The following is a 15,269-nucleotide window of genomic DNA, read 5'->3' on the forward strand; positions in this document are numbered from 1 at the left end:
AAGAATGTTGGGGATTGGATCAGGCTATAAAAAGAGACTGCATAATTGCTTTCTTTGGAAGTTTTTGTAATATGACAGGACAAAGCCCTTGGCAAGCGCACCTATATTTAGTGTTTTGTCTGTTTTCTGCTGGAATTTGTACCAGATGACCTATCTGAATTATTCTATGAAGCTGCAGTCCTTAGCTCCTTCCAGAAGCCCCTTCATGCATCGCCAGAACAACATAGCAACAGTGGTGCTGGCTGAAATTTCTGTATGACGATCATCAGTACCTGTGCCATTTCATTTTTCTTCCCAATTGCCTTTACATCTCACCTACTATTTCTTAAATCTCATAAGTTCTTTGGAGTTTCTTTTTGTCCTGCATTTGCAGGTCTAGTTCTTGGAGTCCAGATTTGTGGCTAAGACTTCCAGAAAATGCAGTAATAGAAATAAGAACAAAACTGCAGCATAGAAAAAAAAAAAAAAAAAGATGACAGAATATCACACTCAGGTTTAAGAACTATTTAAGTATTCAGATATAAGCGACAATACAAAGCTTATGTTTGGAGAAGCTGGGAAAAACTGACCGAAAGGCATAAACCTCATGCAACTAGCAAAACAGACAGGGCAAGCTTATTCTATGGATACTGTCTCCCTACTTTTGTAATGTATCCACGAGTGAATTTGGATTGTAGAACACAGAAGGTTAAATAAAACCAAAAAACAAAAAATATTCAATTCATTTAAAAGTCTGACAAGGAAAAAGACTGGGAGGAAGGAAAGAAATCATTTCAAATGAGCCACACACTACAGATGATGTATTTGACAAAAGAAACTAATATCAGATCTTAGTAGAAGGAATAATATTTTTGCTGATATTAACAGCTATACAGACATAACCTTATTCACTAGTTTTTCCTTGCCAAGACAGAACTTACCCACTACATCTCAAAACAATGCGAGTCATACCTTTAACCTGGCATACCAAGATGGAAAAAACTGCCAGGGCTGCCTGCATCACTTTCCAGTGACCTATAGTTCTTAGTGAGAAACTGTTCTTTTTATTATTTTTCTCCTGAGACTAAGGCTGTTTGTAGCTCTACAGGTAGACTGGGGCAGTAGTCTGTTGTGGTAACAAAGAATACCATGGAGCTGGAAGAGGAGCTGGGAGAGGCAGAGATCCAGCACAAAAAGAAATATTTCACTGGCAGGTACATCAAAGAAGTTTAAGTTCAAAGCAGTAAAGTTTAACAAAACTAACAAAATACCCTGTGTGACTAAAAAACCTTTTTACTTACTGTTCAGAGAAACAAAACAAAACAGAAAATAAAGCGCTACACTTCAGAGCAGTTAAATTCATCGCACTGGATTTTTCATCACAATTAATCAGACACAGACTAATCCCACTCATTACCTGATAAATACATCAGAGTATGTGATGAAGGTGTCAAACCCTTGTGCTTGGTAGTGAGAATCTAAATACCTGTGAGTGAGCTATGGCAGGTATTTCCTTACTGCTTAATCAAAAGAACTGGAAAATCAGTAAAGAACTAAGAAAGTCCTAGAACAGATAACATGGCTTCAAGAAACCCCTTCACACTGCAAGCGAAGAAGAAAGCCAGCTCTAGAGTAGTTGTAACGTCCAGATCAAAAACATATTAGTAGACTACAAGGCCCTTTTGCTACACAACTGGAAAAGTAAAATCGTTCTATTATTAGAGAAAGGACAAAAAACATATAATGAAATGTTGCAAAAAAAACAAAACAAAAAACATTCATAAAAACATACACAGACAACATTGGCACTAACAAGACTTCTAAAACTTTTACTGAGTTGGACTACCTGAACTGAATGACAACAGCAGTTCTCCCCCCATAAATGCATGAACTACCAATTACAATTCTTACGTGAGTACTATAGATGTAAGGAAGAGACTAACAGATAAGGACTACAGCAAAGAAACAAACATATGAAACGTATGAAGTTTTGCACTAAGCAAGGTAAACACTAGTGCATTTGTTCACGTAGGAGTGGAAAGTGGTTTTCTCATGGCAGGCTGCATCACTCATCTTCCCCCTTCCATTTGTTAGGGCACTTACCAGGTCACCTCTAGGTGCTTCCTGATAATCTACAGAAAAGCAGGACATTGAACTTCTTGTGCCATTGCTCTCACTGGTTTGCCGAGGAGGCTGTGCATATTGCCGGTATGTTGCACTCTTTGGGGTCCAGCGAAACAGGTTGATTGACTCACGAACACAACGCTCAATATCAATCTCTGACCATGGAAAAAAACAAGAAGTGTTAAAATAAATAAATAAATAAATATCAGTAAAAACAAGTAATCTTGCTATGATACTGCTAGATAAACACACACATCTCCATCTGCTGTGCTGTCTCTCTCATTTAAGAAGCACAGTTTTCAAAAATACTTCACCATTCAAATACTCAGCAACTTTTATGAAAAACTAGCAAAGGCACTTTAAGCTTTAGTTTTATGCTCAAGTACAAATGATAACACAGCAAACTGTTTAAGAGAAGTGTAAGAAAACTATTAACAGTGCAACGGAAGAACATAATTGAAGCACAGTCATTGTAATGCATCTTCACTAAATGCCTTTGCAAAATAGACTATTGACTCAAAAATAAATGCATGCAGAACAAAGATATATTTCATGCAGTATACAGAAATTGGGATTTTTGGATCAACTCCCATTTGTCAGATATATGACTCTTACAAGCCTAACAGTTTTGCTGTAAAAGCATTCAGTGTTGCTGAACCTTGTGTAGCCTGCTGTTTTGACAAAGTTATATACTATCAGTTGGGTGGAAAAGAGGGAATCCCAACATTACTTTGTGCTTGATGTGCACAGCAGTGCGCAGAATGAACTTCTCTTAGAGCTGTGCAATTCAAAACCCAAAAAAACCCAACTGCAACTTACAAGTGGAATACTCTGAGCCCAAGGAGCAAAGTGTAACACTTGACAAAATATGACTCAACTTGGGAGGAAAGTAGATCACTATTAAATGTGAAGCATCCTAAAAATAAGCTGTAGTCAAAGAAAAATTAAAAGTGTATTAAAAAAAATAAAAAAGAGAGAAACTAAAATAAGCATGATCTTTGCAGCAAGAAACATAACAAACATCCTTCACGTATCTTCTAACAAAGTGTAAAGAAAACCATTTACTTTTCCATCACCGTAAAAAGTCTGGTTAGCTTTGCATCTCTCCTGTTTGCAATTTGGCAAAGAAAATATAACCCTATCTTGCATTCTAGGCTGAACCTAGCACAGTGCATCAAACATGAGGCATATTTGTACTTCTTGTGTTTGTCCCAAGTGTCTTGGATAAGGTACTGAAGCACCATCAATTTACAAGACTATTGTAAGTTATTATACAAGGCAACTATTTCTTTGAAAAAAACAGAGGCACTACAGTCAAGATTTCTCTGTCCTTTTCAAACAGTTTTGATGCATTGCCAGGAATAGAACTGATACACTACCATCAATGAAAGAGTCATTCCAGAAACCTCAGTCATTAAGGTTGTAGTGAGCTAATGAAGCTGAAATTGGAGCTGGAGGCAGATCACTCCAGTTGAACGACGTTAGTTACTGTGTTTAAAATTGAATGAATGATGTGATCTATTGATTTTCCATTCAAAAAGCTATCCATATTCAGGTAGGATACTGCCCTTTAGTGTATGCTTTAATTCCACTGAAGACAATACATTTGTGTTTTAAAAGTGCAACATATTTTTTCCTTATAAAAATATCAGGTTCTCTACCTACTTGGATAACAATTGCCAGAGAAAAATGGACAGTGTGCATCTCCAGAGTAACGAACAACTTCATTTTGTGATGAAACCCTACCACATTTTCCATTTTCAACACACTGCAAAAGAACTTTGATGTTTAGTATTTTTCCCAAAGAAAATTGTGGCAACTGGAATACTGCCAAGTGATTTAGATATTCAGTAAGAACAGCAGGGACCGTTCGCTGGTTATTTCTCTCAGAGTTCAGAATACACACTGAAACACTAATTACAGTCACACGTTCTCTACATTCTGAAAATGATTTACAAAAACATGATCATTTTAAGACTCTTCTTGCTTTTCTGTTTTATTCTAGAGTGAGCTACAGCCTCATCTCAGTATTTTTGCAATAAGAGAGCTGAATGCAGAATTTAGATATTAAAAAAAATATGAACAGTAATTAATAGCATGAGAAACTTTCATTTGTGAAAGGAAATTCACGTGCAGTAGAAAGTTATGAAAAAGATAAAAGCAGAAACTGAGATTGACAGAGTTCAGAACTGACACAGACTACCAAGATAACTTTCCCTAGAAACGAAGTTCCAGAATTCCAAAAGGAATTCATGTTGATAAATAAAAAAATTCAACAACAGATTCCCCTTAAAAGAAAGATATCTGCCCTATTTCAAGGTGTGAATCAAAAGATTTCTGAGTCTGCTGTTCTGTGATTCCTGACTGCGTGGCTTCTAAATTCTTCCAAGCAGCAATTCAGGTGGACAATGGTATGCCTAAAAATAAAACTCCATGAAACAATAGGGAATTTTAAATTGTGAGGCCATCCAAAACCAAACAGCAGTTTGGAGTCTGCCAGCAAATTAATAAGTCTCCAAGTAACAAGCAAACAAAAAAATAAAACAAGGAGACTGCAGTTTCCACAGAGAACAAAATGTTTATGTACGCATACAGACGTATGGGTATGTGTAAATACAGGAAGATCAACATCTGGCACTCAACAAGGCAAAAAAGACTAGCACTAGCAAAAGCATCTACTCATTTTTCTTTTTTTTAAAAAAACAACTGATTACTTTCAGGACAGTGGAACTTAGGAAGACTTTAAAGTGATGTAAATAATTTACAGAATATTTAATTAGCCCCAGCAAATGATTTAACTTCACACTTGAGTAACCTACAAGACTTCAACCTTTCTTTGAAATTTCAGTTTAAGAAAGATCACTTCCTGTCAGCAAAGAAAATGCAGTGTAGCCTTCTGCAGCCTCACTGGATAAGATCTTTTCCCTTACCTTTTGCTGATAAGGGTCTACAGCATTACTTCAATTTTGATTTCTTCCCATGGCCCTACAAACATCTGAAAAATGATTCAGTCCATTAAATGTTCTTAAATCTTATTATTTCTATTCTCACACCAAGGATTTGCATCTGCATAGTATTAATCTTTCTTACACTTTTCCTGTTCTCAAGTTACCAGTGAGAAGCTTACAAACCATTAAGCATGCTGTCAGTAAGTCGGATGTGTAAATATATGAAGTCAGTTCCTAGGCTCTTGATCAGGACTGTGAACAAATGAATAGAGAGCACTTCACCAGGATGCCAGACTACTTGTCATACACAAACAATTTAGAAGAACATCCTTTGGAGAGAAGGCTCTGAATAAATCTCAAAGAGGTAGAACAAAGCAAACAAAAATATCTAGAAAGAATGGGGAGGGCCTCCTCACTTACAGAGACAAACACACAGCATCTCTGTGCTCTCCTAAGGCCCCAACAGCGGTGTGCTTTGTAGTTTAAGAAGCATGTGCCTTCCTTGTTTATTCATACAAGTTACTCTGCTGGAAAATCTATAATCCACAACATAACATGAAGTCATTAACTGTGAAAAACGCACTGAAAAAAAAATTAAGTATGGGTTTAAAAACAATCTAAATACTATAAAAATAACTTCTCATCTCAACTTCAAGTACATCTTAAAGCAGTCTGGTTTTCATAAAGTAGAAAGCACCTGCACTTCAAAAAAGTCAAAACTGGTACCCATGTACTTAGAAACTAAAAATGACAAGTTTCATTTCAAAACACCAATCCCTAGACATTCTAGATCAACTGAGAAGTCAAGCAGCAATCTTAGAGGAAACAATTCTGTGGCACCTACTCTGTTACTTGGCATCAAAAGCCTTTTCCTTCCTTATTTCTCAAACGTGCAAAGCCCATGAGAATTGGAAAAGGTGTGGGTGGGAGGAAATAATCTAACATGCATTGGATGGGTTTGTTACTATTAAACTGATTGAAATTAGTTTTCTGAATTAAACTTTATTGCTGCTTTAAGATAACACCCATTTTACTCTGTTCATTCTAAAATACTACACTGTATAAAGAGTCTGCCTTCCTTTCTCAACTGTCTCAACTGAAATGGCTGCCTCACCTTATTCACCTGCTTTTCTATTCAGTATTTATTATTATAGATTCAGCAGAAAAGCAGATCACTTTTGAAATTTATATTTTAAAGCATCGGTTAAAAGGCACCTGTGATAGCAGCACAGATAGAACCTCTTATTTTTACAGCAAAACTGGGTGTGCACATTTTCAAACTACCAAGTGAAAGCAATGAATGGGGAAAAATGTAACATGAAAGGCTTGCTCTTAAGAAAAATATATATAGACCAAATCTTTGTATGCAGTTAATGAATTCCAGAGGCCTTTCCTTGGGTAACAAGACATGAGTTAAGAAGTTTGGCCAAAATAAACTGTTCCTGCATTTTGGACACAGCCCAGAATTATGGGCTTGGTCTGACCTCTCCATCACAAATACTTTATTACTACTCTGCCAAGCAACATCAGCTTTCCACACATAGCCACATAAATTAATAGGAAAGTAGACCTCTGCACAATATAAGCAGAGAACTAGAATAGGGCAGTCAGTTTGATCTCATGATTCCCGTGCTCACAAGAAATAGGGGTGGAAAAGCCATAAACCTTAGATTTTTTTTGCAAAAGAAAAAAAGAAACACTAAGCCTAGATAATTAAAAGGACACACCTAGTGAGAGGACTGACATTTCCATTCAATATCTATCTATTACTGCTAAAAGGTTGTTATAAATGGAAAGGTCAATGCAAAGTTATTCTTTTCATAAATTTTATTTCATACACTACAGGATAATTGTGCTGTTTCACTGTTTCGTGGACTGCCATTTACTCTTACATCAGCATCCCTTTCAATGCATCTCGAAAAAGGAATTTCAAAGACTACATAAATATCACTCATTCATTTTAAAAATCTGTCAGCTAATAAATTAGAATGCCCTGCTTTTCTTCATACATGTATGTCATGAAGACAAGTGCTGTCAATCAAGGAACCATCACGTTTTTTTATGTAGCAGAGCAGGTTTAAGAAGTCGCACTCAGCTAGATAAATGGTTGGATGCAGAAGTCAAGGCAAAAACTGTAGCACTTTTTTTGCAGTCAGATTACATTTTGCAGGGCTGTAAATAGACTCAATCGTTTCAATGCTGCATTGACAGACTACCTTGCCTGGGAGTGCGTTACTCTGAAATTTCTTTCTGATTCTCAAAATGCTACATCGTATGCCCTACTGAGAAAGAAGAATGAAAGAGAATACATATGGACAGTAATACAGCTTGGACTAGTTTAGTTCACTGTTATGTTCCAATTGAAAACTGTTTTAAAGAGTTAGATGAAGTGTGCCAGGGCACATGACATAATTTTCTACAACCCAACAAAATGTAAAAGGCATCTGAACCAACCATAACAGCAGATTAGGATACAGGCTAGTGACAGAAAAAAAGCAAGATATACTTTAAGAGTAACGAGGAATAAAGCCAGTTAGTAAGGAAGAGCATAACTTCATTGCTTGATGATAATCACTCAGAAAACGTACAAAAGGACATGCTTACAAGACATCAGGGATCAGCTTAGAGGCAGAACTTGTTAGAAACACACGAAGAATTTCTGCAGTCTCATACAGACATGAGCTCAAATATGCATGTGGACATAGTGAAGATAAACAACTTAGTCAACATGTTTTTGTTCACAGAAGATGTAAGCTACAGGTTCGTGTTAATCACATCTTAGTTCAATTAAACAAAGCAAAAGAACCCAAGCTACAGATTTTCCATGATGGTAGCAATTATCTCTTCAGTTTTTACCAAAAAAACTTGCCTAGCTATGAAATAAAATCAGATGAAACTAAACTATGCCCTACAGATAGTTGTCTAGACTTTTCAAAGGTTTCACACAACACACCCTAATATGTACTTAGTCCATTTATCACAATTTGTAAAATACAGACATTTTTCTTCACATATAACATGAGCTTTTTGCAGCTGGGATATTATCCTTTCGGAACAACCTGCCAGCAATCCTGTCCTGAAATGTGTTCTGAACTTGCAATATCATCAAAGTCTTAGCTTTATGTACAAATATTGTATTAGTTCTCCACAATTACTTTAGTTACTTCTGTTGATTCTACTAGCATCCAGCTCTTAATAGAAGAAATAATAATAAAAAAAAAGAAATATGGATAGACAGAATCAAAAGCCAGATGCAAATTAAAAAGCAAGAGTTTAAATTCTTTTAACACTGGAAAGAAAAGGAACCCAACAGGTACTGTAAACTACAAAAGAGCTGAGAAGTCCCTCAAAGACAGCTTATTCCTAGGCCTTCTTTTAGCAGAAAGATTTTACTGGCTCTCAGACTACCTGTATTTAAGTAGTTATGTGTGTAACTATTAACAAGACGGGATTAAAAACACACCACAAATGTATCTATGAAAACACAGATGCTCTGCTAATGCACATTTTAATTTTAACACTGATGTACCTCCCGGAGCTCACCTCTCAGCTCTGCCTAAGCACAGCACCAGCTCAACAAACCCATGCAAACTCTACTCTGTTTCATCAGCAAAAAATGGTACTAAGTTGTGCTACTCTGAACATCCTGGAAAGTCACCTTGACAAGACTGGTTAATTCTATTTGTGCAGCTCAATATAAAATATTCCTTAATTAACAAGTAGAGAACTAAAGGTCATAGGGAATAGCTGTATAGGCAAACAAACATTCAGCACAGCTAAAACATTAGCAAATACCCTACCAGCACCTTGCTCTGTCAGCAGCATTTCCCATAATTGAGGAAATAAATAAACAAATAAATCTACTGCACTGTTGCTTTCTAAGCACTGATCCTGAGGCAGCTGACAAACAATCCTAATGAAATCAAATAAGAGGGAAAGATTTTCCCAAAACACATTCATCTTATATATACACATGTGTATATATATATATATATATATTCACTTAATCTAGAAGAAAACCTCCAAGAAAAGTGGCTTAAAATTTGTCTCTCTGTGCCCAGAAATATTTGACAGTCTAACCACAGGTGCCTGTACTTTATTCCAGAGTAAAAGCGTAAGAAATCCTGCATGACTAACAAGTTTATTATTCAGGTCCCCTTTTGCTATGATGCATACGGCTTCTGTCAAGAAAGACGAGGCTGTGCATCATATTGATTTTTAAAACATCAGGATAAAGTTCCACTGATTAACTCATTTTTTCCTCTTCTTTGACGAAATGCAAGCATTAGACAGTTCTTTGCTGAAGGATACATATTCTGTTTTCTTCTGCTACTGCTAACTGGAGTAGCAAGAACACTAACATGAACAAAACAAAGAATTTTCTTCAGTATTTCACCCATTCCAGCATTTCACTTCAGTCTCAACACAGTGGAATCTATAAATAGAACTGCACGCTGTTCATGTAGCTACAAGTTGCATGAAATGAATAATTAAAGGTAAAATGATATCAGTAGTACAGTTTGACACAACAAAACAGCCTTAGTTAGCAGGTGTGCCCTAACAAATCATTCTGCTTCTGTACCAAAGCCAGCTCCCAACCCACCCTTGGCTGCCAGCCATTAGAAAAATATAAACATCAAAAAACAAAAAAACAACCCAAACAACCCTGGGTTACTAGCAGCTATGCAGGGCTTCTGCTTTCACCTATATTGTTATTTAGTGACAATATGTATCTTTGCAGATTGCAGTATAAATACACCTGACAGCCGCATCTTAAAAAGCCACCTCACACAAGAACAAGGATAAATACCCTGAAAATATATATATATGTATGTATATGTGTATTATATATAATTTTTATTTTTATTTTTTAATTTTGATACCTTTTATGCTTCTAAAAGCAGATCAGCTTCACTAATGCCATGATAAATCAACTTTCAACATCACCTTCCATAAGGGACAACAGTTTTGAACTCAGGCAAGCTGAAACAAAGCTACATGTCAATATTTCGACACGTAGTTGAATTTATGAAAAATGACCTCTTTTCCCCAGAGCCTTAATCTGAGCCATGCCATGTTGTCAAATCTGCATGATAAAAAGCCAAAACTTATCCAAAGCAGATTATTGCCTTGGATTTTCTGTTTCTCACTCAAAGATGAAAGACCCCAGTGCATCTCTTCCCATCTATTCAGAGGTGTCTGACCTCAAAGGTAACATTTTTATCCAACAAGTGGTCAAACAAATGGAAACAGGCAGCATGCAACCACAAGCTTAACGTGGGCTAGGTGGACAAATGCAGTTTCTTTTGCCTGCCAAGTCTTAATTAAATAAACATTGAATCACCAGAAATTTTGGCAAGATAAAGGCGTACGAATTGCAGGTGTGGGTAGAAAACGTATTTTGATAACACAAAAACAATGAAAAGTAAAACAGTAGCTACCCAGGGGTTGGATATGTATCTAAAGACATCACTCAAAACTGATATAAAATACAATGTCAGTGTAGAATTCCCACTATTCTTTCATGTTCAGTCCACTTCTGAACCGGATATAATCATTCAGAGCATTTATACAATTTTCACCATCACAGAATTATCATTTTGGCATACTGCCATAATGGAAAGATATAACTGTTTTTCACATTGTTTTTTACAGTTTAGGGAAACTCTTCCCCAGAGAATAATTTATTTTTGTGGTATTCCCATAGTTATATATATTTGAACACAAGTTGCATCTTAAACCCTCATGCCTGTAACTCACAGAGAAAATTCCCTACATTTCCACTTCAGCAGTATTACTGTACCTTCTTGTTGCACTCGATTTCAGTTAATCCTCCTGGGCCCTATCTGAGGTTGAGGTTCTTCCCTTAAAAGCACTGCTAGTCTGAAGACAGCAAAAAGACACCGTCCTAAGGGGTATAGAAATAACAAACTAATGCTCCTCATTCTTTAAAGATGAACTAACCTACATGTATGACAGCATGTTTAGTCTCATGCCTGGGCTTTGCATTTACTTATTCACTAGTAGCATCTGTCACCATCTACAACGCTGGTGCATCCTTTCTCAAGCCTGAAACAAATCTCTGTATTTAAGCTCTCTCTATACTCCATGGACCTTTGGAAGAATATCTGCTAGTGTAGACCCTACACTAAAGCAGTGAATTTGTCGTCTACATGATCCTTCAACCATTTGCAAAGAGCAGTATATATCTGAATGCTTCATTCCTTGGGCTCTTTTCTCAGAAGGTGTTAGTGACTTTGTACTACTTGTATAGTGGGTAACAAACTCAGTAATTTAACGAAGCTAGAATAATCATAATGTACATTATGTGACTCAACAACACAGACTAACGTTGAGATTTTTAATAACTATACTACGAGAAAAGTTGCACATTTTGGAGTAAAGTTACTTATGTAGCCATTCCTCAGTGCATGGCATGGCCATCTGGTTTGTAGATTTTATACAGAAGATGCAGTCACAACTGAACAGTAGAAGTCAGCATGGTCTGAAAGCAGAGTCCTGCAATTTCCAATACAGACCTACAGAAAGGCAAATGATGTTCACCATACAGATAAAACATGGTCAAAACTTTGAGACAAGCAAGTCAAGGGTCTTCAGAATCAAGCAATCAGTAATGGTACCACACTCCTTTCTCCTCCTATCATTAGCTTTTCTAAACTACGATTGAGACTTTTGCACTGAACTCAACAGTGAACCGAAACTACCTGAATCGAAAATAAATTCAATAAATTTCAGTATTTAGAAAAAGATACTATTAAAAAAAAAAAAAAAAAAAAAAAAAAAAAGATTCTACAAAACTGCAAGATAGTAGTAAAACACATGAAAGATTTGTAGTACATATTCAAATGAAAGCACCTATTTTATTCAGCAACACATTGCAGAAGACAAAGAAAAAAAAAGTTTCTTCTATACCTGGTAAGTCTGAAAAAAGGAGAATGCATTCGTTGAACCCATTGGCAAGAAGACGATCCCTCAGTTGTTGAAGTATAGCCACCCCTATGCAGAATGGGAAGGAGGAATTTCCAAGCAATAATGTATCCCACAAGTGAAAAATTTTATGCAAAGGAAAAACATCTGCATAATGAATAGACACATACACACACAAAAAAAGAAAAAAAGCAAAATTAATATAAACACTCTTAGGGATTCATCCACATTTTCCTCTCCTATCAAAGGGTAATTTCTTTTTTATTTGAGAGCAAATGAGACAACCTGTTTAAATACAGTTTTATTTTCGTACACAGACAGATTACTCCAAAAACAATCAGTATTTTCTTTCTTTACTGAATGCTTTCAAGAATGCAGGTTTTCACATTTCAAACCACACATGAAATTACGCAATTTGTTTTTCTTTTGGTATAGCATAATTATGCAGGAAGAAGTGTGCATCAGTTATTTTCAGCAGCATGAAGACATTAATGAGTGAATTAGTAAGCTCAGCTACTTAAAACTAAATGAGGAAATGAGCAGAATAGAACAAAAACTGACAGAATAAGAAAGACAGAAAAGAATCACAGCCTAACAAAAACAGGACCACCTGAACTATAATGCCAAAAGGTAGCTCTCCTGAAACACCTTTAACATATCCTTCAACTTAATAGTTCCAAAATTTTATTTTAATTAATTGTCAAGACAACCACCTCCTCAGTTTTCCAGAAAAACTGAGGAGGTGGTTATTCTCATGACAGGTTTTGCAAAGTATGGACAACTGCAACAGTCAGTGCTTCACAGTCAAGAACTCTCTCTGTCAAATGCAATTGAGAACATCACATCAAATTCTTTGATATTTCAGAGAAGTAATCTGCTAATGTTGACATGAAAAGAAGAAATATCAGGTATTTGAGGAAAGAAGATCACAATTTGCTTTACTAACTTCCTCATCAACTGTTGAAAGCTCACCAAATCAGAAAACTCTTTTTGCTCTGAATATTCATGAAAAAATACCACAACATGCTAAAGTACAATAACATAAAGCCTGTTTTGCTGGCCTTAAAAAAGTAAAATAAAATAAAATTAAAAATCCACTTTCTGAACTCAATGGAATGAGGGAAGGTATCTATTAATGTTATTGAAATTTTTCCCAGAAAATAAATGTTTGCATTTTACCTTGCTTAAGTACTTCATGCATAATATAACCCAGTTCAAATTTAACGCAGTTCTTTCTCAGAAATAAGAAAGCTCAAATCATTGTCATATAAGAGCAGAAAGTACAATGTGACATACATTGTTTGGACTCAAGTTACAGGAGGTTCACCCTGCAAATTATGAAGGACCTATTAAATGACACATTCCACATGAATTAGGAAGGGTTTATCTGACCAAGTGAGAAAAATTATCCTTAAGAAATCCAACATTTAACTGGAAAAATAAAAAATAGTATACTCACGTGTAAACATTGTAAGAAACCATGGAATAGCATAGAGCTGCAAAAAGTGGGGGATGGCAGGAGGGAAGAGAACAAAAAAACATGTTTTATTAAGATCTAATTTTTTTGCTTAGGTCAATTGTTAATTGCATTAAAAATTGCAAAGCTTGATGTTAATACACTTAAAATAAGAAATAACTGCAGTGGCAAAGCTAGTATGATAGAACATTTAGCCACCACAAGAAGCTTTTACCATCCCTAAGTCACCACTCTCATTTCTTCCACATTACTGTTTTGTGATTCTGTAGTGAAAACAAGGACCATCAGCATCACAGTCAGCTGCTCCTTTTCAAGTGCCACAGTTCTCCCCTTACATTATACACTGCTAAATAAAAAATTAGTGAAGGGTGTCTGAACAAGCATATAACAGCTTGATTCAAGATACCTTTTTGACACAGGAAAAAATTGTTTTTTATTATAAATAAGTAAAAGGACAAATCACAGCTTCCAAGAGAAAAAGTACCTACATTTTTTGCTTATGTTGACATGTATTAAATTGTATACATCTCACTGAAAGGAAGTAACAATTTTAGTTCTCCAAAGTCACTCAAGCACACAATGACTATTACCAACAATTTATGTGTTTAACTTCTGCTGCTGTAATGACTACAGAAAACCTTCTAGTTTTTGCAGGCTTTCAGTCAAATACCTACAGCATCATATTCAAAAGATTCAGAATGTATTATAATATATAGTCATTTGTGACACCTTCTGAATTTCTTAATCTTTAATGCAATATTTATTGGGTTGGAAGCAATAGAATCTATTTTCATGAAACATCACTCTGCACAAAGTCCCAACACATTAGGAATGTGAGAGCAAGTCTATCTTTGTTAAATTTTATTCAGCTGCGCAGCTCATGTGCTCTGTTTTCCACTTCTGAAGATCTATAGTTAGACATAAAGCTTAATATATTACCTTTTAGCTCATAAAAAGTGCAAATTACACTCTTATTAAGCTTGCCCTGAAAGTAAGCAAATGAGCAGCAGAAAATATGATCAGTACTATGTTAATAAATGACTACTTATTCCATCAGCTCCTAACTGGATTGTGGCACTGATGAAATGATGCACACACATGCAAAAAGATTCCCAAGCCCAGCTCTCTAAATTTGAGTCCCACACCTTTATTTGAGTACCTAAATAGCATCTAAACCGTACAACACATAAAACTAAAAGCTATGATGAACAGACTTTGCTTAGCCTACAATCTTCCAATTGATTTTAAGGGTTCAAAATAAATAAATAAATAAAATAAAATCACTATATGCCATTATTTCAGACTCATTATAAACTCCTATTTCCCTAAGTACATCTCTGCAACACTTTCAGTATATGTCTATCTGTGGAATAATACCCTGTTACCTGAAACATGGCCTGTAGTGTTTGTGATCAATGAATTCCTATTTGCCTGCTTACCCGTATGCATTATACTGCTTTCCATATAGCAGAAAAATCAGCCTAAGGTTCCTCTTCACATGGATATGATTACAGTGTTTTACCCAAAGCAGCTCCATGCTTACTCCTAATTTCACACAGAGACATCTGTATCTCAAATACATACAGACAAATATAAGAAGAGGTACCAAAACTGAAACACTGAACATACTATTGAAAAGTAACTACAAAGCAAAGCACTTCTTCACTCTAAAACATCCTCACTAAACCTATCAATGGTAACATGAAAAGCAAATCAAACCATTTTAGTTAGAAGGTATCGGGTAATATTTATTTATTATTTTAAGAGATTTTCCTCTCTTCTTATCATAAATG

At 35.6% G+C, this 15,269-nt stretch overlaps 1 protein-coding gene across 2 annotated transcripts in view; it reads right to left on the reverse strand.

Moving 5' to 3' along the window:
- The window catches only part of TBCK (TBC1 domain containing kinase), an 88,305-nt gene that overhangs the window by 25,190 nt on the left and 47,846 nt on the right, over nucleotides 1–15,269 (reverse strand). For both annotated transcript variants that reach the window (XM_072334520.1, XM_072334521.1), the window contains exons 21-23: nucleotides 13,459–13,495; nucleotides 11,985–12,146; nucleotides 2,083–2,258 (exon numbers count right to left, since the gene is read on the reverse strand). In XM_072334520.1, coding sequence (XP_072190621.1) covers nucleotides 2,083–2,258; nucleotides 11,985–12,146; nucleotides 13,459–13,495 — 375 coding nt within the window. The remainder of the gene's footprint in view (nucleotides 1–2,082; nucleotides 2,259–11,984; nucleotides 12,147–13,458; nucleotides 13,496–15,269) is intronic.

Source organism: Excalfactoria chinensis, chromosome 4, assembly GCF_039878825.1.
Source record: "Excalfactoria chinensis isolate bCotChi1 chromosome 4, bCotChi1.hap2, whole genome shotgun sequence".
Classification (NCBI taxonomy): domain Eukaryota; kingdom Metazoa; phylum Chordata; class Aves; order Galliformes; family Phasianidae; genus Excalfactoria; species Excalfactoria chinensis.